This window comes from Bos grunniens, chromosome 5, assembly GCF_055505025.1.
Source record: "Bos grunniens cultivar Pamir isolate PY7600 chromosome 5, Bosgru_T2T1.0, whole genome shotgun sequence".
Taxonomy (NCBI): Eukaryota; Metazoa; Chordata; class Mammalia; order Artiodactyla; family Bovidae; genus Bos; species Bos grunniens.
In genome coordinates this window covers 85,887,329-85,912,383 of record NC_141169.1, presented here as the reverse complement: position 1 = coordinate 85,912,383, position 25,055 = coordinate 85,887,329, and the positions used below count along the sequence as shown (strand labels likewise).

General features: G+C 39.3%; 1 protein-coding gene across 37 annotated transcripts in view; it reads right to left on the bottom strand.

Moving 5' to 3' along the window:
- Positions 1-25,055, bottom strand: part of DNAI7 (dynein axonemal intermediate chain 7) — an 88,027-nt gene that overhangs the window by 8,457 nt on the left and 54,515 nt on the right. For 11 of the 37 annotated variants that reach the window (XR_015164170.1, XM_086401705.1, XM_086401704.1 and 8 more), the window contains 3 exons: positions 7,144-7,219; positions 5,943-6,103; positions 2,670-2,826 (listed from right to left, as the gene is read on the bottom strand). Coding sequence is in view for 19 of the 37 variants with exons in the window: in XM_086401705.1 (XP_086257831.1) it covers positions 2,670-2,826; positions 5,943-6,103; positions 7,144-7,219 (394 nt within the window). In the remaining 18 variants the exon portion in view is untranslated. Of the gene's footprint in view, positions 1-2,669; positions 2,827-5,807; positions 6,104-6,905; positions 7,220-25,055 lie in introns of those variants that run through there. The other 26 variants (XR_015164177.1, XR_015164176.1, XM_086401713.1 and 23 more) reach the window with 7 other exon arrangements.

Genomic DNA, 25,055 nt, shown 5'->3' with positions numbered 1-25,055 from the left:
AACTTAAAAATGGGCAAAAGATTTGAATAAACATTTCATCAAAGAAGCTACATGAAAGTATAGTAAATACATAAAAATTGATGCTTAACATTACCACGCATTAGGGAAATACAAATTAAAACTATGAAAAACCATTTCACACCCACTAGGGTGGCTCTAATAAAAAAAAATAGGTAATAACAAATGGTGGCAAGAATATGGAAAAATGGGGAACCTTGTGTTGTGGTTATAGCTCCTTTGAAAAACAACTTGGCAGTTTTTAAACAGTTGAACATCAATTTACTCTTCAACCCAGAAATTCCACTCCTACCAATATACCCAAGAGGAATGAAGACTTATGCCCACACAGAATATACTACATCAATGGTCTCTTGGTCTCTTAAGGACCTGCTCAATATTCTATCCTAGGAGAAGCTGTCCTTAGCACTCCAGATGGGACCCGGTCACTGCTCTGCTCCGTAGCACTTTCATCTATCATATAGCCCCTCACTGCTCTACCCCCTTGTGTATGGTATCTTTCCCTGTCTGCCTCTCCTACAACTTTGAAAATTCCTGGAAGAAGGAATCGTGTCTCATTTATCTCTTTCTTATTGTTTAGCATTTTATGAAAGGAATGAATCATTCTTTTCCTAGAACACCCTCTTCATTTCCACTTGGCTTTCTTGTCTTCTCACACAAAAGGTTCCACTGGCTATTTTTGACTTAAATTTTTTTTAATTTTGCATGTATTTATTTGAAAATTTACTGGAAAAAAGAAATAAAACACTTTTAGGCATTAATTTTAAAGCATTCAATAAACAATAGTAGACAGGAATATATAATATTGTCCCTACGCACTTAAACTCTCCTCCTATTGAGGCCATCCTCCTAATGAAAATTATCTTGGATAATGAATAAAGTAATAAATAATAAAGTAATTCCCAACCTCAGCTGTCATTCCCATCTCTCTCTAGTTTTCATCCCCATACACCTACTTTTTTTAAAACTTTTTAAAAAATTGGTGTATAGCTGCTTTACAGTGTTATATTAGTTCTATTTTTGACTCTTGAATTCAATATAATAATTATATTAGAAAACTAAGTTATATATAGTTCCTCTTTCTGTTTTTACATTTACAAAATTATTTTAATTTATAACCATAAAAATTGTTGTTTAGTCGCTAAGTCATGTCTAACTCCTGGTGACCCCATGGACTGTAGCCTGCCAGGCTCCTCTGTCCAGGGGGTTCTCCTGGCAAGAATACTGGAGTGGGTTGCCATTTCCTTCTCCAGGGCATCTTCCTGTACCAAGGATTGAAACTCAGTCTTCTGCATTGGCAAGTGGATTCTTTACCAGGGAAACCATGGAGTTGTAGATTACTGCCATATAATTACTGCAGTTAGAGTCAAATTTTACTTGTTGTATTTCCCTGAATCATGTGGGATAACTGATCTTGTCTAACTCTAATTTTAATTTGATAAATAAATATTTAGGAACGTTACCATTAAAGGAAAGGAAAAGTGAAACCTCTAAAGCAACATGAAAGGAAAAAATTACCCAATGTTCATTTTGATATATTTTATGGTTTAATGTATTGATAGAAATATACTGTTTTTAAAACATAAACTATCTCTACACTAAACGTCTTGTGGTTATGTCTGTATAAGCAAAAATATAGTGTGTTGTAGCAACCATAAAAAAATTTAAAGTACAAAATAGTCTTTAAATTCTCTGCCCCCATAACTAAAGTAATAGCTCTGTGCTTTAGTTATCTTATTATCTAGACCTGTTATCTAGTATGTAAACCTTTTCACAAATAAATGGATGTAGAATAATTCACCTACATTAAAAACAAAGCTATTCAACTTTCATCTAAGAGTCCCCAGATTTGCATACATTAATTCACAAGACCACGACCTTTCAAAGTTTAGCCTGCCAACCCCAAATCAGGTATTTGTTAATAATTGGTGAATGATTAACTTGTATTTGTTAACACTTCTGATTTATTGATATTTAACAATTTGAATAAGCAATAATTTCCCATGGTTCAGTAGTTAAAAGTTATCGAGGCATAAAGTGGTTGGTTTTCCTCTTTCTCAGGTTTCCCATTTGCCCACTCCCCATCCTCGGTTGTTGTTTAGTTGCTAAGTCGTGTCCAACTCTGCGAACCCATGGACTGTAGCCTGCCAGGCTCCTCTGTCCATGGGATTTCCCAGGCAAGAACACTGGAGTGGGTTGCCATTTCCTTCTCCAGAGGATCTTCCCATCCTAGGGATTGAATCTGTGTCTCCTGCTTGGCAGGCGGGTTCTTTACCCCTGAAGCCACCTGGGAAGACACCCATCCTCAGTACCTGGTTGTAATAAGCTTTGCAATTTATAAATCATTAACATTAAAATAATCAAATTTTAATCACCCCAATCTGAATTATTTGGCCATTTCAAGAGAGAGTAGGCTTTTCATTTGTTTTTGATTTGCTATACTATTTGATATTTTTATTCATTTCCTTCTTTTTAAAAACATCCCTATTCATTTCCATCAAAAGGAAACAAAGACCCTAGAATAGGCACAGAAATATGTATGATTAGAAACTCAGTTTACATTCTCCATTTCCCATTTTGATTTAAGGATTTATATTATTATATCTCTTTTCATTACATAATTGTCAAAGCTGGTTAAGGCATCATTGTACCTTCAGCATCCCACCTTGCAACCATAGGATTCTCAAAGAAGATTACATTCTCGTGAACTTCAAGCGTGACCTCTATGGGTGGAAAAACATTTTCTGCTTCAAGGTCTTCTGTAGTTTCCGGAGGATATGTATATTTCTGCAATCCCTCTTTGAGTATCTTTTAAAAATGACCAAGATAACACTAAGTTAGAAGCTGACTGGTAAGAGTTTATGATGCAGAGTTATGCAGAGTAAGCTATGTATGTTAAATAAACACTGCAGTTTAGTCACATTTCACTATAGATTGACAAACAAAATGTCACAACAAAATTAAAACTAATGATTGAGGGGAAAGAATCACTACATTTGAATGTAATTCAGAACTCTTCTATAAGCCAGATTCTAGGCTGGCTGGGACTTAACTATTCATTTTATTTCTCCAATAATTCTATGAGATATGTGTTGAACAGAGAAGATAACTGGGACTTAGAAAAATCAATTAATGTGCCAAAGATTACAAAATGACTTCAAGAAGGCACCAGAAGGCAAAAGTATTGGATTGGCCAAAAAGTTCATTTGGGTTTTCCCCTAACATCTTATAGAAAGATCTGAACAACAAAATCTTAAAAGATTTGACCAACCCAGTAGATATATAGGACCCCAAATCTCATGTTCCAGTAACTTTGTTAGGGTGTGTGGGTGAAGACAGAAAGAATAAGCAACCTTTTGAGAAGCGTGGAAATAAATGAATGAAATTAAAAATCATCATATTGCATACCTTAAACTTATGTAGTGTTATATATCAATTACATCTTAAAAAAGCAGGGGGGTGGTGATGGGGAGAAAGTAAATTAAGCCAAGAGCAGATGTCCGTGGGATAAAGAAGATTTGTCTATTATCAGAATTTAGCAGAGATGGATCTAGGAAAGGGAAGATTACAAATGTTGCAAAACAGAGGAAAAACTGGTTGGGGAAAATTTCTAGAGGAAGTATGAGATTATTTAAAAGGGACTTAGAAAATGAGGAAGGTCTCTTTGTTGCAGGAGAGAAAAATAAGTGTGATGGAGAATACTCTGGCCTCAAATAGAGCACTTAGAGTAGTATCAGGATACCAGGACAAAATTCAGGAACACCAGATCTTTGTATGCATCCTTGAAATTCCCAGTTCAGGCTTAGACCTTCCTATGGATAAAGAGTTTTGAAAGCCTACCTCCACCAAAGGGTGTCTTTCTGGACTCCACTCTGCTCTTCAGATATTTCTGAGGTAGGGAAGGCTGATTCAAATAGATTCTTCAAAGTGGCTGTGTGCTAAGTCGCTTCAATTATGTCCAACTCTTTGCGACCCTATGGACTGTAGCCCGCCAGGCTCCTCTGTCCATGGGATATCCCAGGCAATGATACTGGAGTGGGTTGACATGCCCTTTTCCTGGGAATCTTCCTGACCCAGGGATCAAACCTGTGTCTCCTGAGTCTCCTGCATTGATGGCGGATTCTTCATTGCTGAGCCCCTGGGGAAGCCCCTCAGAGGGGCTACAAACCAAATTATCTCTCCAGGGTCAACCTAGTAACTGCATTCTCATTTATGAGAAGGGGAAAGGAACAGCAATATTATCCCTGCTGCTGCTAAATCACTTCAGTTATGTCCGACTCTGTGCAACCCCATAGACGGCAGCCCACCAGGCTCCCCCGTCCCTGGGATTCTCCAGGCAAGAACACTGGAGTGGGTTGCCATTTCCTTCTCCAATGCAGGAAAGTGAAAAGTGAAAGTGAAGTCGCTCAGTCGTGTCCAACTCTTAGCGACCCCATGGACTGCAGCCTACCAGGCTCCTCTGTCCGTGGGATTTTCCAGACAAGAGTACTGGAGTGGGGTGCCATTGCCTTCTCCGAATATTATCCCTAAGAGGGTAAAAATTAGTTTAGAGGGGTCATGAAAAAATTGTACTCTTTTAGGTATAAAACACAAATATACATACAGCACATATGTAAATATACAGTATACATGTGGTATTAATACTTTATGGGGGACAGTTAGGAAAAAAGTCTACAAAGGCTCTTTGGAGGGGTGATAATGAAAAAAAAAAGATAAATACTACACTAACTCAAGAATGCCTATGCATAAAGAAGTTATGGCTTCTTCTAGGTTCCTCTGTCCATGGAGTTCTCCAGGAAAGAATACTGGAGTGGGAAGCCATTCCTTTCTCCAGGGGATTTTCCCGACCCAGGGATTGAACCCAGGTCTCCTGCATTGCAAGCAGATTCTTTACCATAATGGGGTATTATCTGGGGGTGTAGGCCACTAAAAGTTAAGTCAATACTAGAGCAAATGTTACTACTTACTGAAACAAGAGCGAGAACTCCTTGAAAAATGATTGACAACTGCTACCATCAGTATCCTTGTTACTCAGTGAGTGCTATCTGTGCATCAATACCACTGGCAGTGCCCACATCAGTGCTTTTCAAACTTTCATGTGCAGTTACTATGCAGATTCGGTGGACCTGAGGTAAAGTCCCAAATGATGCATTTCTAACAAGTTCTCAGCTGCTACAGATGCTGCAGGTTCATGGACCACACTTGTATATCAAGAATACAGACCAGTGGTTCTCAAACTTTGGGGTATATCTTGCTAAAACACAGACTGCTGAGTCTTAGCTCCAAACTTTCTGATTCGGTAGGACTGAGGTGGGGACAATGGATTTGCATTTCTAGTAAATTCTCAGATGATGCCAAATGACGTTGATGCTTCCGGTCGAGGGACCACATGCTGGGAACCACTGATTTAGACTAGAATCCACAAACTATGGTCCTTGGAAAATCCAGCCCCCACCAGTTTTTGTAAAATAAGTTTAACTGGAACACAGCCATGTCCATTCATTTACCAATGGCTACTTTAATGTTACAATGGCAGAGTTGAGGAGTTGCAACAGAGCTGGTATGGCTCACAGAGCTGAAAATATTTACCACCTGGCCCTTTACAGAAAAAATTTGATGACCCCTGAAAATGACTGTCATTATTAAGGCCAAATTGGCATAATATAAACAGAGTTACAGGTTTACAATTAAATTAACATGTATGAATTCTAGTTTTAAAATCCGTTATTATTTCAGATTCCTCTCCTTTAGTATCTGATTTTGATTCATAAATTCAAGACAGCTTAAAATTACATTTTCCGCATTTGTGGTTGTTTAATAGGGTTAAATCATTTTAGGGTTAAATAGATGTTAAATCATTTCAGATAAAGTTAAAGCATGAGAAATTATTTTATCCATAAATTTTGATTCAAGAATCAACCTACTTCCACAATCATCCAGCCCTTCATTGGTTTACACTGTGGAGGAAGCTCCAAAATATCCAAGTGGTACACTCCACCCAGGGTTGTGAACTGGCATAAATCAACCTCATTTTCTTCAAGGAAATAGGGCTTTTCAGAAGCATTCTCTAACAGCAACTCCTGTGCTGAAATTAATCAGATTGATTGAGTTTCTAAATAGATCACAACATTTCTGTATTTTCTTAGTAAGGAAATGAAAGCATTCTAATACTGGTAAAGAAAATTTTTATTTAGCAACTACACATTTTCAGAATGTGGTTAATTCAAAATCATTCACTTTAAAGTGGGAACAGGCATGCATAATATTAGGGTGCAGGGGAGGGCTCCATTTATATTTTTCATAGGTAAATTATCTCATAAGGATTACGGAAAAGTTATAATGATATAAACCTAGTTGACTGTTGACAAAAAAGTGTGTTGGAAAAAGTGAAGTGGACAAGAAGTCTGTTATAAAACTATGCTAAGAACTGTATAAAAAATACATTCCTAAGGAGTTTCTGGGAAAGAAGCAAAATGATAAAGTTAATGAAAAAGATTCCATAAATCTCAAACTAGAAGTTCTGCAAATTAGACATCACTATCATCTTGACATTTAAAAACTGTATCCAATTGTTATTTGCCATGATAAGACTAAATACAAAAGTGTGAAGAAATTTCTAACTTCAAGTGTGTGCTTATGAATGTTCAAGGCAACATTGCTTGTAATAATAAAAAAAATTAGAAATAACCTTATTTAAGTCCTTATTAATAGATGATAATGTCCCATAGCATTACATAGATACTTTAAAAAGTAAGGTTACCAATGTGTTCTGACTTAGAATAATGTTGAATATTATTCATTTAAGTAGAATATGTATTGTGTTTTATGTGTGTATGTACAATAACAAATATTGTTAGGTGAAAAAAAAGTAACTTTCAATGAGAATATTCATATAATATGACCTGATGGTTTTATTTAAAATCAAAAAGAGAGAGATGGAGACAGAGTACAACAAATTCAAAAGAATTGTTAACACTGGTTATCTCAGTAGAGAGATGAGGAAGAATTTTCACTTTAAATATACTTCTGCAACATCTGAGTTGATTTTCTAATATCCTTGCATTTCTTTTGTAAGCAGAAAATCCCAGTCAAGTTAAATTCTAAAAATGTGACTTGGAAGAATACCTGCTGAAACTGTTTCACTTAGTAATTTCATCTCCATTTCATATTTTGTGGCTTCAGGTTCTTCCTGGACAGGACACTACAGAGAACACAAGGACGGACGGGGGCAATCGTCAGTGTCTGCCGCAGCCCAGAGTCACTCTCTTCCTATTCTAGTTCCCACTAGGTTTCTGCTACCGTAATTCCAGGACCCCAAATTGCCACTTGCTCTGGTCTAAAACTGGACTCAAAAATAATACTTTAAAAATGAATTTAAATGAGAGCATATCTCCACAAACCTCACAAGGCCAGGAGCTAGTCGCTCAGATTCTCTGTGGAAAACCCCCAAGCACAAAACAGAGGGACTAGGAAGCCAGGCAAGCTATACAAATATTATTTATATTGGCATTTTGGTTTTAGCCAAGTTTTTGATTTTGCTTGATTTTGTCAATAAACCCTCTGAGTAATTCCAAAGCCTGTTTTGGGTAAGCCTCTCAAGAAAATTAAAGATGCCATGCCCTAAGTAATGTAGACGATATTATTATATCCTGGTATAGCACAACAGAATACTACTATGCAAAAAGAGGACAGAGGAATTTAAATATGCCATGTGGCACAGTGGTAAAGAATTTGCCAGCCAATGCAGGAGATGTGGGTTTGATCCCTGGGTCAGGACGATCCCCTGGAGTAAGAAATGGCAACCCTGCTCCAATATTCCTGCTGGAAAATTCCATGGACAGAGGACCCTGGCAGGCTACAGTCCATGGGGTCGCAAAGAATCAGACATGACTGAGTGACTGAGCACACACGCACGCCATTAACTTACCTTTGTGAACTTAAGCAAGTCATTTAAGCATTACGAGTCACAAAGCCCTGATCTAACAACTGATGTGGCATGCATCTGTGCACTAGACATATAATAGCTCTTGTAAACAATCCTAAGCTATTATCTTCATTTTACAAAAAGGGAACTGAAGCTTATGGAGATAACTGGTCTAAGGGTCCAATAAAATAATAAAAGTAAAGAATGCTGCACACTGTAAACACTAGATAAATGCAGTGCTACTATAAAACTTTAGCATGTGTGTGCCAATATTTGCAAATAGGAAGGATTATATCCAGAAAAATTCATTTGCCTTCAACACCACCTGTCCTTTTGTACGGCAATAGAAGAACCTCATACTAGAATCCTAGTCAGAAGCTTAACACCAGTTAATCCCACCATGCTGCTCATTCTCATCTACAAGGCCCGGTCCTTCTTAGTAGATGATCTTTTCTCTTACTCTCATCACTATATTTTTTGTATCTTCCTCTTGACCAGTTTTAATACCATGCATTCTCTGCCAGCCTTTTCATCCGGCCTCTGACACTTCTCACTTACTAATTCATTCATTCAATGAAGCTTTACTGAGTGCCTGAATTGTACAGGCAGCACTAGATACTAGGAGTAAAAAGAAAGAAAAAGCGAAGGTCCTTGCTTAAGGAGCTACCAGTCTATTAGGGAAGCAGGTCAACAAAGTGGGTGCTATAGTGCAGGAAGGGGTCCACAAGAGAAATGCAAAAAAGAGTGGCTAATTCTGTGGGAAGACAGTCTGTGAGTGGTAAAAATAGAAAACCCTACAGGAAGGTGGTAAAGTTTGAACTAAATCTTGAAAGAGAATTAGGTCTTCTCAAAAATGGTGGGAGAGAATTCCAAGTGTGAATGAAGGCGGAAACGTATGAAGCAAAACAGAGGGTTCCAAACACCCACAAGTGGTCAGGTATGTTTGGAATGAGACAGGCTAGGAGGGTAAAGATTTGAAGCTGGAGAGAGGCAAGGTCCAACTTGTGGAGAGCACTGGCTGCCACTCTAAAGATTAGATTTTCTTCTATAGGTAGAAGAGAGCCCCCGAAAGACTTACTAGGAAAGTAACACAAAGAAATGCATTTGGAAAGGGTTTTTTTTTTTTTGGTGGCCAGATGATGACGTATTGCTTAGTAAAGAGTAGGGAATCCAGGGACTTTCTTGGTTGAGAGTCTGTCTTGCATTGCAGGGAACACGGGTTTGATCCCTGGTCTGGGAACTAGGATCTCATATGATACAGAGAAACTAAGCCCCTGTGCTGTGGCTACTGAGACCGTGTGCTCTGGAGCCCGTGCCACGACTAGAGGGGCCAAGCACCGCAACAAAAGATCCCACATGACGCAACCAAGACCTGATACAGCTAAATAAGTAAATAAAATAGAACAAACAAATAAATAACTATTCAGAATAGGAAGTCCAAGGTAAGAGGATCAGGGCACAAGTCAAGATAGATGCAATCAGGGTCATTAGAAGGAGCTTAGATGAGAGATGATGAGGAAGTAAATCAACATAGCTTGGATGGAGAATGGATATAGAAGACTGATTTTCAAACGCTTGGCTTAGGTAATAAGATAGATAGTGGTAACAATTATCAAGAAAAGGAAGAATTGCTTTGGGGGGAAAAAGTAGTAAATCTGATCGTGGATATGTTGAATTTGAGATACCCATGGGACATCTAAGTGGCCTTTGATATTCGCTACCATTAAAAAGCCAGCTGCATTTTTTTCTTACAGGAAGGATTTTCTCTGACAACAGTATCAAAAGATATCAAACCAACAAGGGAGTCAGGCTTTCCAATTCACAGTTTCAAATATTTGAGAATTCTTCAGCATGTAGATCAGACTGGTTTTCTACCTTGCAGGGAGACCAAAGAATTTAGACCTTCTCAACAGAACCTTGATAACCCCAGTACTTCAGTATGCAACAATAGGAATTTATCCGCATCTCTATCATCACACAATAGAATGATCTTGTATTTAGCTCAAAATATTGCCCTATAATTCACAATTTTTATAATTTTATGTTATTCTTTAGCTTAATTGACTCTTTTTTGAAGCTAGACTTCTAGAGAATGGAAGCAATGGGTCAATTTACACTCTGCTGCAAGCTCCTGAATCTTGATAATTATTCTAGAATGTTTTCCTGTCATCACAGCTAGAACATACTCCTGCACAAAAAGTAAACTCCAAACCACATTTATTGATCCTATAATCCTTCAGCGTTTTACACATTTTAAAGCTCCTTCTGTTTCTTGGCAGTGAAGCTGGAAAAAATGTTTCTTTCTTGATATTATCATCATGTTTATATCTGCTAAAGAAAAGTACTCTTTCAACCTAACTGTTTCAGAAAATTTTCCACGTACTTTTTTCTTATACCTAAATTTTAATATGTAGCATTTTGTCAAGTCTCATCAATTACCAAAGTGGAGTTTTTCTTTGAATTACACTAAATTTATAATAAATCTATTTTTAAAATAACATTTAAAAAACTGTTTGTGTGGAAATGTGGACAGAATATGAAGCAGAGAAGGTAAAGTATAACTTTTCAATGACATCTTGGCTCAATTGGTTTATGAATTGGCTTCTAACATGGAAGAACTTCATAGAACACTAGCAAAGTATTTTTCATTGCAACTTGATTAATGTGCAGTTACTGTAATGTGGAAATTATTTTAATATGTATGTAACTTGAATGTGATATAAAAACATAGCTTGGATCATGAATAAGATCATGAAAGCTGACTAGAAATTCCAGAAATAGATCTCAGGAGCCACTTGGGAATGTAGCATATGGCATTTCAGATCAATAGGAAAAACCTAGGTTTATATGGTAAGTGTTTTGAGAGAGCTCACTAAGATTTGAAATAAAATAAATTTAGATTCTCCCCTAATTTACACATTTAGAAAAGACAGAGGAACCAGAGAGCAAATTGCCAACATCTGTTGGATCATAGAAAAAGCAAGAGAATTCCAGAAAAACATCTATTGCACTTTATTGATTACGCCAAAGCCTTTGACTGTGTGGATCACAACAAACTGTGGAAAATTCTTAAAGAGATGGGAATACCAGACCACCTTACCTGCCTCCTGAGAAATCTGTAGGCAGGTCAAGAAGCAACAGTTAGAACTGGACACGGAAAAACAGACTGGTTCCAAACTGGGAAAGGAGTTGTCAAGGCTGTATATTGTCACCCTGCTTATTTAACTTATATGCAGAGTACATCATGCAAAATGTTGGACTGGAGGAATCACAAGCTGGAATTAAGTTTGTCGGGAGAAATATCAATAACCTCAGATACACAGATGATACCACCTTTATGGTAGAAAGTGAAGAGGAACTGAAGAGCCTATTGATGAAAGTGAAAGAGAAGGGTGAAAAAGTTGGCTTAAAGCTCAACATTCAAAAAAAACTAAGATCATGATATCTGGTCCCATTCACTTCATGGCAAACAGATGGGGAAACAATGGAAACAGTGAGAGACTTTATTTTGGGGAGCTCCAAAATCACTGCAGATGGTGACTGCAGTCATGAAATTAAAAGACGCTTACTCCTTGGAAGAAAAGCTATGAGCAACCTAGACAGCATATTAAAAAGCAGAGACATCACTTTGCCAACAAAGGTCCGTCTAGTCAAAGCTATGGTTTCTCTAGTAGTCATGTATGGATATGAGAGTTGGACTATAAAGAAAGCTGAGTGCCAAAAATTGACGCTTTTGATCTGTGATGTTGGAGAAGACTCTTGAGAGTCCCTTGGACTGCAAGAAGATCAAACCAGTCAATCCTAAAGGAAATCAACCCTGAATATTCATTGGAAGGACTGATGCTGAAGCTGAAACTCCAATACTTTAGCCACCTGATGCAAAGAACTGATTCATTGGAAAAGATTCTGATGCTGGGGAAGATTGAAAGGAGGAGGAGAAGGGGATGACAGAGGATAAGATGGTTGGATGGCATCACCAGCTCTGTGGACATGAGTCTGAGCAAGCTCTGGGAGTTGGTGATGGACGGGGAAGCCTGGCATGCTACAGCCCGTGGGGTCACAAAGAGTTGGACACAACTGAGTGACTGAACTGAACTGAACTACTTTACACTAAGTTCCAGATAGATAAAAGACCTAAATGTGAAAAGATAACTAAACCAATCAAAAGCCACAAAAATATGAAAATATATGATGAGAACAAAGGAGATTTGATATCAACAATTATCAGAGAAAGAAATCTTGATATTGTTGCTGTTGTCCATTGAGTGGTGATGCTATCCAGCCATCTCATCCTCTGTTGTCCCCTTCTCCTCCTGCCTTCAGTCTTTCCCAGCATCAGGGTCTTTTCTTATGAGTTGGTTCTTCATATCATGTGGCCAAAGTATTGGAGCTTCAGCTTCAGCATCAGTCCTTTCAATGAATATTCAGGGTTGATTTCTTTTAGGATCAACTGTTTTCATCTTCTTACTGTCCAAGGGACTCTCAAGAGTCTTCTCCAATACCACAATTCAAAAGCGTGTGATACTGGACATCTGCAAAATGTCAGTACTGGATACCATATGTTTGATAGAATGTCTTGAATTTTCTTTCCCATCAAAAGAAAATCTATACAAAAGAAATTCAATTTTTTTCATCAAAACATAATTTACAGTTTCAGAATAAAGTGTTGGAACTGACTCTTGGTAAAGAATTGAAGATGAATTTTGAAAATACAATATCATATGGTTCATTTTGGATAAAAGATAAGAATGGTTATCCTGAGTGTGCCAAAGTCTCATTCATTCCTGTGCTTTTAATACTACCTATAAGCTGGTGGTTCCCAAACCCATGCTAGAGATGCTCTTCAGGCCACATACATTTATTTGCTCAGCCCTGGAAGTCTACACACACATATATGATGGGCAGATCCAACTTTTCCCTTAGAACCCCAGGTTCACATTTGCCTACTTGATATTTCCACTTTTGTGTCCTAAACTTACCATGCCCCTCCAAAAATCCTCTGGTTTCACTGTCACTCTCAACCAACTCAGCCCATTCCTGTCCACCTCAGTAAACTGTTTCAGTTCAGTTCAGTTCAGTCACTCAGTCGTGTCCGACTCTTTGTGACCCCATGAATCGCAGCACGCCAGGCCTCCCTGTTCATCACCAACTCCCGGAGTTCACTCAGACTCACATCCATCGAATCAGTGATGCCATCAAGCCATCTCATCCTCTGTCGTCCCCTTCTCCTCTTGCCCCCAATCCCTCCCAGCATCAGAGTCTTTTCCAATGAGTCAAACTCTTCGCATGAGGTGGCCAAAGTACTGGAGTTTCAGCTTCAGCATCATTCCCTCCAAAGAAATCCCAGGGCTGATCTCCTTCAGGATGGACTGGTTGGATCTCCTTGCAGTCCAAAGGACTCTCAAGAGTCTTCTCCAACACCACACTTCAAAAGCATCAATTCTTCGGCGCTCAGCCTTCTTCACAGTCCAACTCTCACATCCATACATGACCACAGGAAAAACCATAGCCTTGACCAGAGGGACCTTTGTTGGCAAAGTAATGTCTCTGCTTTTGAATATGCTATCTAGGTTGGTCATAACTTTCCTTCCAAGGAGCAAGCGTCTTTTAATTTCATGGCTGCAGTCACCAGTAAACTGTTTAGTTTCCCCAAATTAAAATTCAGCATGATTGTTTATTTTACCTCCAACATATTCCCAAACATATCCACCTTTCCACGTCTTACTACCACCTTTGTCCAAGCCACCACGACCTCTCATGCTTCTCATACTATTGAACTTGATACCATGTTTCTAGGGCTTTCCAGGTGGCATAGTTGGTGAGTGAGTGTCACTCAGTCGTGTCCAACTCCTTGCGACCCCATGGACTATAGCCCGTCAAGACTGCCATGCTCTACTGTCCATGGGATTTTCCAGGCAAGAATACTGGAGTGGGTTGCCGTTTCCTTCTCCAGGGGATCTTCCCAACCCAGGGATTGAACCTGTATCTCTAGAGTCTCCTGCATTGGTGGGTTCTTTACCAACTGCCAGCCTTCCTTGGTGACTCAGATGGTAAAGAATCTTCCTGCTAGGCAGGAGACCCTACAGTCCTTGGGGTCGCAGAGTCGGACAGGACTGAGACTGTACACACATGCCATGCTTCCACTTTAGTGAAAGAAAGTGAAGTCGCTCAGTCGTGTCTGACTCTTTGGGACCCCATGGACGGAGGAGCCTGCACCAGGCTCCTCCGTCCATGGGTTTCTAGGCAAGAGTACTAGAGTGGGTTGCCATTTCATTCTGCAGGGAATCTTCCCAACCCAGGTCTCCCACATTGTAGACAGACGCTTTACCATCTGAGCCACCTTCCACTTTAGGCCCTCACAATTTGTTTTCTGCACAGTGGTCAGAATAACCTTTCTGTGTCATGAACCATGCCACTTTCCTACTTAAATAGCCCTCTAATGGCATCTTGTTGAATCTACAGTAAATCTTAACTTCTCCCTCTGGCCTGCAAAGCCCTGCTTCACCTGGCTTCTGCTTTCCTCTCTGACACCATCACATACCACTTTCTTTCTTGTCCACTCTACACCAGTCCACTGGCCTTCATCCTGGTCCTCACTTCTGTCTAATGACCTTTGTCATTATATAGCTGATTCCCTTTGGTCATTAGGGTCTCAGCTTAAATAAGAACCAATCGCACAAGCCATCTGTAACTATCCAATCTAGCTACTACCAGTCACTCCTACTATACCATCCTGTTTAATTCTGCATGTGGCATTTATTAAGATCAGCTATCTCCAGTTTTTTATGACTTGTTGGTTTCTCCTGACTTGCAAGTATTATAAATCATGAGAGTAGGAATCTCATTTGTCCTTCACCACTGTCCCCTGAGGGCCAGATAGTGCCAACATATATAAGTAGGTATTCAAAAAAATATTTGCTGAGTGAGTAAAGAAATAAGAACAAGGTCCAAGGTATGACCAGGTAAATGGGTGGTCCAGGGAAATTTGTGGGAAGCTGAAGGTTGTTGAATGTTAAAGGTAGGTTTTTTCATGTGGGCTATTCTTGTAGACTCTAAATCTATCCATAATGATGCCAAGAAGTCCTCAAATCTCTAAGGCTATTTCTCCACACTTTTTCCTCTGAGCAGAATAATTTCCTTTCCATCTAAACTCCTCCATATCTATCAAGAGATTTAGCTCAAATGCTATCTCATCAGAGAAGACTTCCAATCTGTTCAATTCTGTTCGTTTTTTGGATTCATTTCTCTCTCTTAACTCCTATGCCTAATCTCTCTCATTACATATATCAGGATATATGGTAACTATTACACTTCTCCTCAATCAAATTTCATACAGAAGATAATTAGTAAATTTTATGTTTCATATATATGTTTTACATATTATACATACTCATATTTATATTAAATATATGTGTGTGTGCTCAGTCACTTGGTCATGTCCAACTTTTTGTGGCCCCTTGAACTGCCAGACTGCCAGGCTCCTCTGTCCATGGAATTTTCCAGGCAAGAAAACGGGAGTGGGTTGCCATTCCCTTCTCCAGGTGATCTTCCCAACACAGAGATCGAACCTGGGTCTCTTGCATCTCCTGCACGGGCAGGCAGATTCTTTACCACTAGCGCCACCTGGGAAGCCCATGTTAGATATATACAATAGACATATACTCACATTTATGTTAAATCTGTTGAGAGTATCTTAAAGACAAAGCCTATTCTTTTAAAAATAATTTAATTTTATCCATTTATTGTTTGGTTGCATTCGGCCCTCACTGTTGCACGAGAGGGGCTACTCTGCGTGCGGGGGCTTAGCTACCCTGAGGTATGTGGAATCTTCCCAGACCAGGTATCAAACCCATGTCCCCTGCATTGGTGAGCAGATTCTTAACCACGGGACCACTAGGGAAGTCCAAAGGCTATTCTTAACTTGAACTTTAAAAAATTTCAAAGGTTCATATATTACCATGCATGTCCCTTAGATCACCAAAATATTTCTGAAGATAATTATTATTTTTATTTATAAAGCAATATTTATCATATTGTGCTACACTTAAATTGGGCTATTCTAAAATTTTTCTAAGATATGTTCATTGGGAAGACAGCATTAGCCAATACTGACAATATTATAGTATTAGTATTACTACTTATGTAAATGAACTGAAATGTGGTATTCAGAGCCCTCTAGTGGCATAATTCTTAATAGACCCATGAAAAAGGAAGACATAATTTGGACCATCTTTTAAATCTAAGAGATTTAATTTTTAAATTAACAAAGTACTAAATACTTGGTATTTATAATCATATTATGTATCAAGCATAATTCAGGTATTTGGGGCCATAAATTCCTATGTTATACTAAAATTTGCCTTGCAATCGGCCTCTGAATTTGTTAAAATGATATAGTATTTACTTACTAGCATTTCTTTATTAAAAAGAAATGTAGTCATACATTAAAATATGCCAACCTAAAATTATAAAAATAAGCAACTTATCCTAAAGAAAAAGCTTTAAAAATAGAGAAATTTCCCTCTAAAGCCAAACACAGTAAGTCTGCCTACTGATTTTACAATTCAGTTCAGTTCAGTCACTCAGTCATGTCTGACTCTTTGCAACCCCATGAATCGCAGTATGCCAGGCCTCCCTGTCCATCACCAACTCCCGGAGTTCACTCAAACTCATGTCATTGGGTCAGTGATGCCATCCAGCCATATCATCCTCTGTCGTCCCCTTTTCCTCCTGCCCCCAATCCCTCCCAGCATCAGAGTCTTTTCCAATGAGTCAACTCTTCGCATGAGGTGGCCAAAGTATTGGGGTTTCAGCTTTAGCATCAGTCCTTCCAATGAACACCCAGGACTGATCTCCTTTAGAATGGACTGGCTGGATCTCCTTGCAGTCCAAGGGACTCTCAAGAGTCTTCTCCAACACCACACTTCAAAAGCATCAATTCTTCGGCGCTCAGCTTTCTTCACAGTCCAACTCTCACATCCATACATGACCAGTGGAAAAACCATAGCCTTGACTAGATGGACCTTTGTTGGCAAAGTAATGTCTCTGCTTTTTACTATGCTGTCTAGGTTGGTCATAACTTTCCTTCCAAGGAGTAAGCGTCTTTTAATTTCATGGCTGCAGTCACCATCTGTAGTGATTTTGGAGCCCAGAAAAATAAAGTCTGACATTGTTTCCACTGTTTCCCCATCTATTTCCCATGAAGCGATGGGACTAGATGCCATGATCTTAGTTTTCTGAATGTTGAGCTTTAAGCCAACTTTTTGACTCTCCTCTTTCACTTTCATCAAGAGGCTTTTTAGTTCCTCTTCACTTTCTGCCATACAGATAGTCCCTAGTTTACATACATTCATACAAACACATGTACACATACACAAACAAGTTGAAGTTTCATGAATTTATATGCCAGCTTTTGAATTTTATAATATATTTTGCCACACCAAGAAAATAGTGTTATGAGTGAATTCAGGGTTAGGATAGTTTCTATGTTGCTGTGAGTATAAAGGAATATGAACCTCACCATCATCCATAAATATTGCTTCACATTCTGAGTTCCAGCTGAACTGCAAGAAGCACATTTCTTCTGAGGCTGCTGTGAGGTTGGAAGTGAAACTTTCCTGTCACCACATGTACATGTACCAGATCACTCCAGGGGTCACAACTGCAGAGGAGAGGGTCCCAAGAATTCCTGGTGACAAGCCTGTAGATTCCTTAAAGTAGCACAAATGGTTCCAGCACAGCCAACTGTAATGGAGTCTTAATTAAGTGCCTCCAAAACACAGAACAATCTTAAGGTGGGTTCTGGCTGACTTCTTTCATATGGCAAGTGTTCTTACACAAGTTGTTCACAACAAATCAAGTTAGGCCCTACTTTTAATCACTTAACCATCCATTCATTTGCTTATTCCTTCATCCATTCAACAACATTTAGGAGCTTCCCTGGTGGTCCTTCTCATATTGCTCATGGGCTTCTCAAGGCAAGAACACTGAAGTGGTTTGTCATTCACTTCTCCAGTGGACCTCATTTTGTCAGAGCGCTCTATCTTGGGTGGCCCTGCACAGCATAGGTCTTGAATTTGAGCAAACTCTGGGAAGTAGTGAAGGACAGGGAAACCTGGCATGCTGCAGTCCACAGGGTTGCAAAGACCAGGCACAACATAGTGAGTGAACAACAACTGGCAGTCCAGTGGTTGAGACTTCGCCTCACAATGCAGGGGGTGCAAGTCTGACCCTGGCCGGACAGCTAAGACCCCACATGATTCGAGGTCAAAAAGCAAAACATAAAAAATAGAAGCAATATTGTAACAAATTCAATAAAGACTTTAAAACTGGTCCACATTACAATTGCACTCATCTCACATACTAGTAAAGTAATGCTCAAAATTCTCCAAGCCAAGATTCAGCAATATGTGAACCGTGAAATCCAGATGTTCAAGCTGGTTTTAGAAAAGGCAGAGGAACCAGAGATCAAATTGCCAACATCCACTGGATCATGGAAAAAGCAAGAGAGTTCCAGAAAAACATCTATTTCTGCTTTAGTGACTATGCCAAAGCCTTTGACTGTGTGGATCACAATAAACTGTGGAAAATTCTAAAAGAGATGGGAATACCAGACCACCTGACATGCCTCTTGAGAAACCTATATGCAGGTCAGGAAGCAACAGTTAGAACTGGACATGGAACAACAGACTGGTTCCAAATAGGAAAAGGAGTATTTCAAGGCTGTATATTGTCACCCTGCTTATTTAACTTATATGCAGAGTACATCATGAGAAATGCTGGGCTGGAAGAAGCACAAGCTGGAATCAATACTGCCAATAGAAATATCAATAACCTCAGATATGCAGATGACATCACCCTTATGGCAGAAAGTGAAGAAGAACTAAAAAGCCTCTTGATGAAAGTGAAAGAGGAGAGTGAAAAAGTTGGCTTAAAGCTCAACATTCAGAAAACGAAGATTATGGCATCCAGTCCCATCACTTCATGGCAAATAGATGGGGAAACAGTGTCAGACTTTATTTTTCTGGGCTCCAAAATCACTGAAGATGGTGACTGCAGCCATGAAATTAAAAGATCCTTGTTCCTTGGAAGAAAAACAATGACCAACCTAGACAGCATATGAAAAAGCAGAGACATTACTTTGTCAACAAAGGTCCGTGTAGTCAAGGCTGTGGTTTTTCCAGTAGTCGTGTATGGATGTGAGAATTGGACTATAAAGAAAGCTGAGCACCAAAGAATTGATTCTTTTGAACTGTGGTGTTGGAGAAGACTCTTGAGAGTCCCTTGGACTGTAAGGAGATCCAACCAGTCCATTCTAAAGGAGATGAGTTCTGAGTGGTCATTGGAAGGACTGATGTTGATGCTGAAACTCCAATACTTTGGCCACCTGATGCGAAGAACTGACTCACTGTAAAAGACCCTGATGCTGGGAATGATTGAAGGCCAAAGGAGAAGGGGACGACAGAGGATGAGATGGTTGGATGGCATCACTGACTCAATGAACATGAGTTTGGGTAAACTCCCAAAGTTGGTGATGGACAGCGAGGCCTGGCGTGCTGTGGTCCATGGGGTCGCAAAGAGTCAGACACAACTGAGCAACTGAACTGAAGAAAATCTTAAAAAATAATACATTATTGATTCCTATCACATACTAGGACCTGTGCTTACTGTAAATGTGAAGTGTATCAAGATATTCTTATCCTTAAGATCATAACTTAGTGTTTAAGTTAACAATTCTAATCATTAAACCGAAGGATAGGAGCATAGTAGAAAGACATCTAATTTAGCCTCCCAATAAAGGGAGAACTTTGTGGAGGTTAAGATTGAAGGTGATGGAATGAAATTTATATTTTAAAGCTGGACAAGAAAATGTAAGCATAACATATTCCCTGCCTGCACTGGCCCTCCCTACTGTACAATGGGCATATGCATTATGCATTAGCCAGACCTCCTGAAACGTGGGAAAGCTTACCACAAAAATCAGTGTTTTTACCCTTTTGTCTGAGGTCGGTAAGGTAAATTCTTGAAGGTTAGCATTCTTAGGGGTCATGGTGATTTACTGCTCACTTTGTTCATACTTACCCAGATTACGTATCTTTGGTGAACTTTATGTAAAATGCCAGTGTATCATTTTGATGTACGATCCTTTGCCTCAAAAATGTAGGTGACTATGCCTTGACTTCTAACAAGTGGAACAGTTCTCAGAGCTTCTGAGAGTCTGTCTCCCAGGTTATAGTGATCAAATTGGCTCAAATAAAATTCTTTTTTTTTCTTAACTCGATCATTAACTGAATTTTTATCAACACATGTAAATCTTAAAAGACAAGTAGATGTCAGGCAAAGTGGATGAGGTTGATGGGAGGAAGGGAATTTCACAAGGACAGATTAGCAAGTAGAGTATCATGAACAGAGGCTTATCATGAACTTTCCATTTCTAAAACCAGAAACAGAAAAGGAAATATTGGGTTGGCAAAAAAGTTTGTGTGGGTTTTTCCATATGATGTTACTGAAAAATCCAAATGAACTTTTTGGCCAACCCAATACATTGTTTCATTTTTTATTAGGAAAGGAATGTGTGTTCAGTACTTATTTATTGAAAAGTCAAACAATACATAAGTATAAAGAGAATAAAAAAATAACTGATAGTAATACCATCCTGGGGCTTCCCAGGTGATGCAGTGGTAAAGAATCTGCCTGCCAGCGCAGGAGATGCAAGAGACATAGTTTCAATCCCTGGGTCAGGAAGATCCCCTGGAGGAGGAAGTGGCAATCCATTTCAGTATTCTGGCCTGGAAAATTCCTCGGATAGAGGAGCATGGCAGTCTACAGTCCATGGAGCCGAAAAGAGTCAGATGTAACTGAGCGACTAAGCACATACATACCATCCCAATTTTCTCATACTACCTCTCCTCCTGACCCCAAGAGAGCCACTGTTTAGGTAAGCAGGCTGTCAGATTTTGTTCTATGATTTCACAGATAAGTATTTTTTCCCTGGCTCAGACAGTAAAGAATCCACCTGCAGTTGCGGGAGACCTGGGTTCAATCCCTGGGATAGGGAGATCCCCTGGAGGAGGGCACGGCAACCCACTCCAGCATTCTTACCTGGAGAATCTCCGTGGACAGAGGAGCCTGGTGGGCTATAGTCCATGGGGTTACAAAGTGTTGGACACGACTGAGTGACTAAGCACAGCACAGGACATTGCAAATATAGTTTCATTCTTTAAAAAAAAATCTTAACAAAGCATCTTAGGTATTTTTCCATATAAAAGTTATAGGTTCTAGTCCAAGGTGGCAACGTAGGAGGATCCGGAAGCCATCTCCTCCCACAGACACACTGAATCTGCAGCTGCACATGGAAACATTTTCTCTTTAAAAAAAACAAAACAAAACACCCAAAAGCTAACTGAGTAACTCCTACATATCGTGCAAGTGGGAAAACGTCCATACTGAAGTGGGTAGCTGAGGCTGGGACACAATCTCACCATTACCCACCCCTGTGCAGCAATCCACAATCAGGAGGGAACTCACAAGCAAGAGGGGGAACAGAGAGTTTGAATACCACATCAGGCCTCAGCTTTTAACACCCGCACCTGAGAAACTAGCCCCCCAAATATCTAGCTTTGAAAGCCAATAGGACTTACTTCCACCAGGACCATAAGGCTACGCGAACTGAGCAGCAGTTATTAAAGAGCCCCCTGCACAGACTCACCTGCCCCAGGGCCCAGAGCAAAGGGGGCCAGCTGAAAAGCAACCTGATTTTCTGTGAAAGAGGCTTATTTGATTATTTTAAAGTGTAGGCCTGAGGGGCAGGCATGTACTATAACACACACCTAGGGAACTTATGAATTACACTTCCAAAACAGAGGCCGGGGGCACCATAGCTTTGTGCTTTCCTTTTATTTTGCTCAAAGATTGCCAGTATCTCCCCCAAAGGAGCTTGTATCACCCAGGGGCTAACCCTAGATCACCTGGCTCTGGTGGCTGGTGGGGCTCACATGCTCAGGTCCCACTGGATTGAAACAAACAAAAAAAGAGTTCTTAACTGGTAGACTACCACCCCTAGGGCACAGCAGAGAGGACAGGCCCAGAAGCTCAGTGTGAAACTGTCCTAATGGTTTATCAGCTATGATGGTTTATGGCTTAAGGGGCAGGCTTCCAACTGAACACACTATATAGCCCACTATTATAGCCCACTATAATCCTCCCTAGAGAAGGAAATGGCAACCCACTCCAGTGTTCTTGCCTGGAGAATCCCAGGGACGGGGGAGCCTGGTGGGCTGCCATCTATGGGGTCGCACACGACTGACACGACTTAGCAGCAGCAGCAGAGACTTTAGAAGGCAGGCACAATCAGTTTTGAGCACCAGTATTTCTCAGGGGAAGCTTGTTCATGTATCTGGTGCCCCGGTTTTTACATCTGGTATGCAGGTGACTCAGTGGTAAAGAATCAACCTGCCAAACAAGAGATACATGTTCAATTCCTGGGTTGGGAAGATCCCCTGGAGAAGAAAATGGTAACCTACTTCAGTATTCTTGCCTGGAAAACCCCATGGCCAGAGGAGCCTAGCGGGCCACACAAGGGGTCACAAAGAATCGGACGTGACTTGGCTACTAAATACCACCACCACCACCACCCTGGTTTTTATGGCTGCTACCCAGGGAATGGCCTTTGAGTGCTTGGTTCTGGTGGCCAGCAGAGCACGTATTCATTAGTTCAACAGGATGGTAGCAAAGAAAGAAGTAGCTTTTAACTATGACCTCAAGGTTCAGCTCAGAGGGAGTAGAAAATTCCAAAAGACCATCTCTCAGTCTACTCCTGAGGGAGGACAAATACATGCATATTTGTATATTTTTAAAGGTGTTGCTTGGGAATTCCCTGTTGGTCCAGTAGTTAGGACTCTACACTTTCACTGCTGAGGGCATGGATTCAATCCCCAGTCAGGGTACTGAGATGCTGCAAGCCATGAAGCTCAGCCAAAAACAAAGGAAAAAAGTTGTTGATTGAAGGTCTGGCTTCAGCTTGGACCTAGGTGCTGACTGAGCTCCTTCCTTTTGGGACACTGACAGCTCTTGGCACACCCTCAACTACTGAGAGTCACTAAAAATAAAGTAGGTGCTTGTACAATCACAAAGAATTGAAAGAAAACCAAAGCAGTGTTGAAGGATAAATTTCATCTCCTACACAAGGTTTCTCCTTCAACACTGGGAGAGATGGCTGTTTTATCTAACCAATATGGATAACCAATATGGAGAGTCAAGGAAAGTGAAGAAACAGAGGAATATATTCCAAACAAAAGAAAGATATAAAACCTCAGAAAAAGACTTTAATGATTTACCCAATTAAAGACTCAGATGAAAGGTCATAGAGATGCTCACTGAGCCTAGGAGAAGAATAAAAGAACATACTGAGAATTCTAACAAAGATAAAATATAAGAAAGTACCAAACAGAAGCCATGGAGCTGAAGAATACAATCACTGAACTGAAAAAATACAATAGAGAGATTCAACAGCATACTGGATAAAGCAGGAGAAACGGATCAGAGAACACACAGACAAGGCAGTAGAACTCACCCAAGCAAAAAGAAAAAAGAATGAGAAAAAGTAAAGATAGCTTGAGAGACTTACGGAACAACATCAAGCAGAGCAACATTTGCATTATAGGGGTCCCAGATGGACAGGAGAGAGAGAAGGGCCAGAAAACTTACTTGAAGACGTAATGGATGAACACTTCCCAACCTGGGGGATGAAACAGACATCCAGAACCAGGAAGCCCAGAGAGTTCCAAGAAAAGATAAATTCAAAGAAGTTCACACCAAGATATATTATAATTAAAGCACCAAAAGTTAAAGACAGGGAAGAATCTTAAAAGCAGCAGGATAAAACAACTTATACATACAAAAGGTGAAACACTGAAAGTGAAGTCGCTCAGTCATGTCCGACTCTTACAAAGGAGCTTCCGTAAGACTATAAGCATATTTTCCAGCAGAAAATCTGTAGGCCAGAAGAGAGTGGAATAACATATTCAAAGAGCTATTAACAAAAGAAAAAAAAAAAAAGTAAGAGTACTCTACCCAGAAACATTTTCATTCAGAAGTGAAGAACAGATGAAGAGTCTTCCAGACAAGCAAAAACTAAAAAAGTTCACTGCCACTAGATCAGCCTTACAAGAAATGTTAAAGATATTTCTTTAACCTGAAATGAAAGGGCGTTAGTTAGCAACAGGAAAACATGGAAATGTAAATCTCATTGATAAAGAAAAATATATAGTAAAATTCAGAATACTATAAAAATGGTGGGTTAATCATTTATAAAGCTAGTATGAATGTTAAAAGACATAACTGTAATAATTTAGAGATACACAAGATAAAAATATGTAAATTATGACATCCAAAACATAAAATGTAGCAGTGGGGAGTAAAATGTAGAAGTTCAGAATGCATTCAAATTTAAGTTGTTACCAATTTAAAATACATTGCTATAAGTAAAAGTTGCTTTATGTAAGTCTCATGGTAACCATAAAGCAAAAATCTACTGTAAATACACAAAAGATAAAGATAAAAGAATCTAAGCATACCAGTATAGAAAACCATCAAATTGCAAAGAAAGAGAAGAAGAAAGGAACAGAGGAATTACAAAATAACCAGAATACATGTAATGTATTGTCATTACATGATGGCAATAAGTATATACTTATTAATAACTATCTTAAATGTACATAGGATAAATTTTCCAGTCATCACAAGATGTAGAGTGGCTGAATGGATAAAAACACAAGACCCAGCAATGTGCTTCCTATAAGAAACTCACTTTACATATAAAGACACACATTGATTGAAAGTGAAAGGATGAAAAGAGATATTCTATGTTAATAGAAACCAAAAGAAAGCTGGGCAGCTATACTTTTATCAGCAAAAATAGGTTTTAAGATGAAGAGTGTAATAAAAGACAAAGGTCATTACATAATGATAAAGGAGTCAATCTAATAAAATATAACATTTGTAGATATTTACAAACCCCAACATAAGAGAACCATATATATATATATATATCTCAAATTAGAGATAAAGGGAGAAATAGAAAGCAATACAGTAATATTAATAATAAGAGATTTTA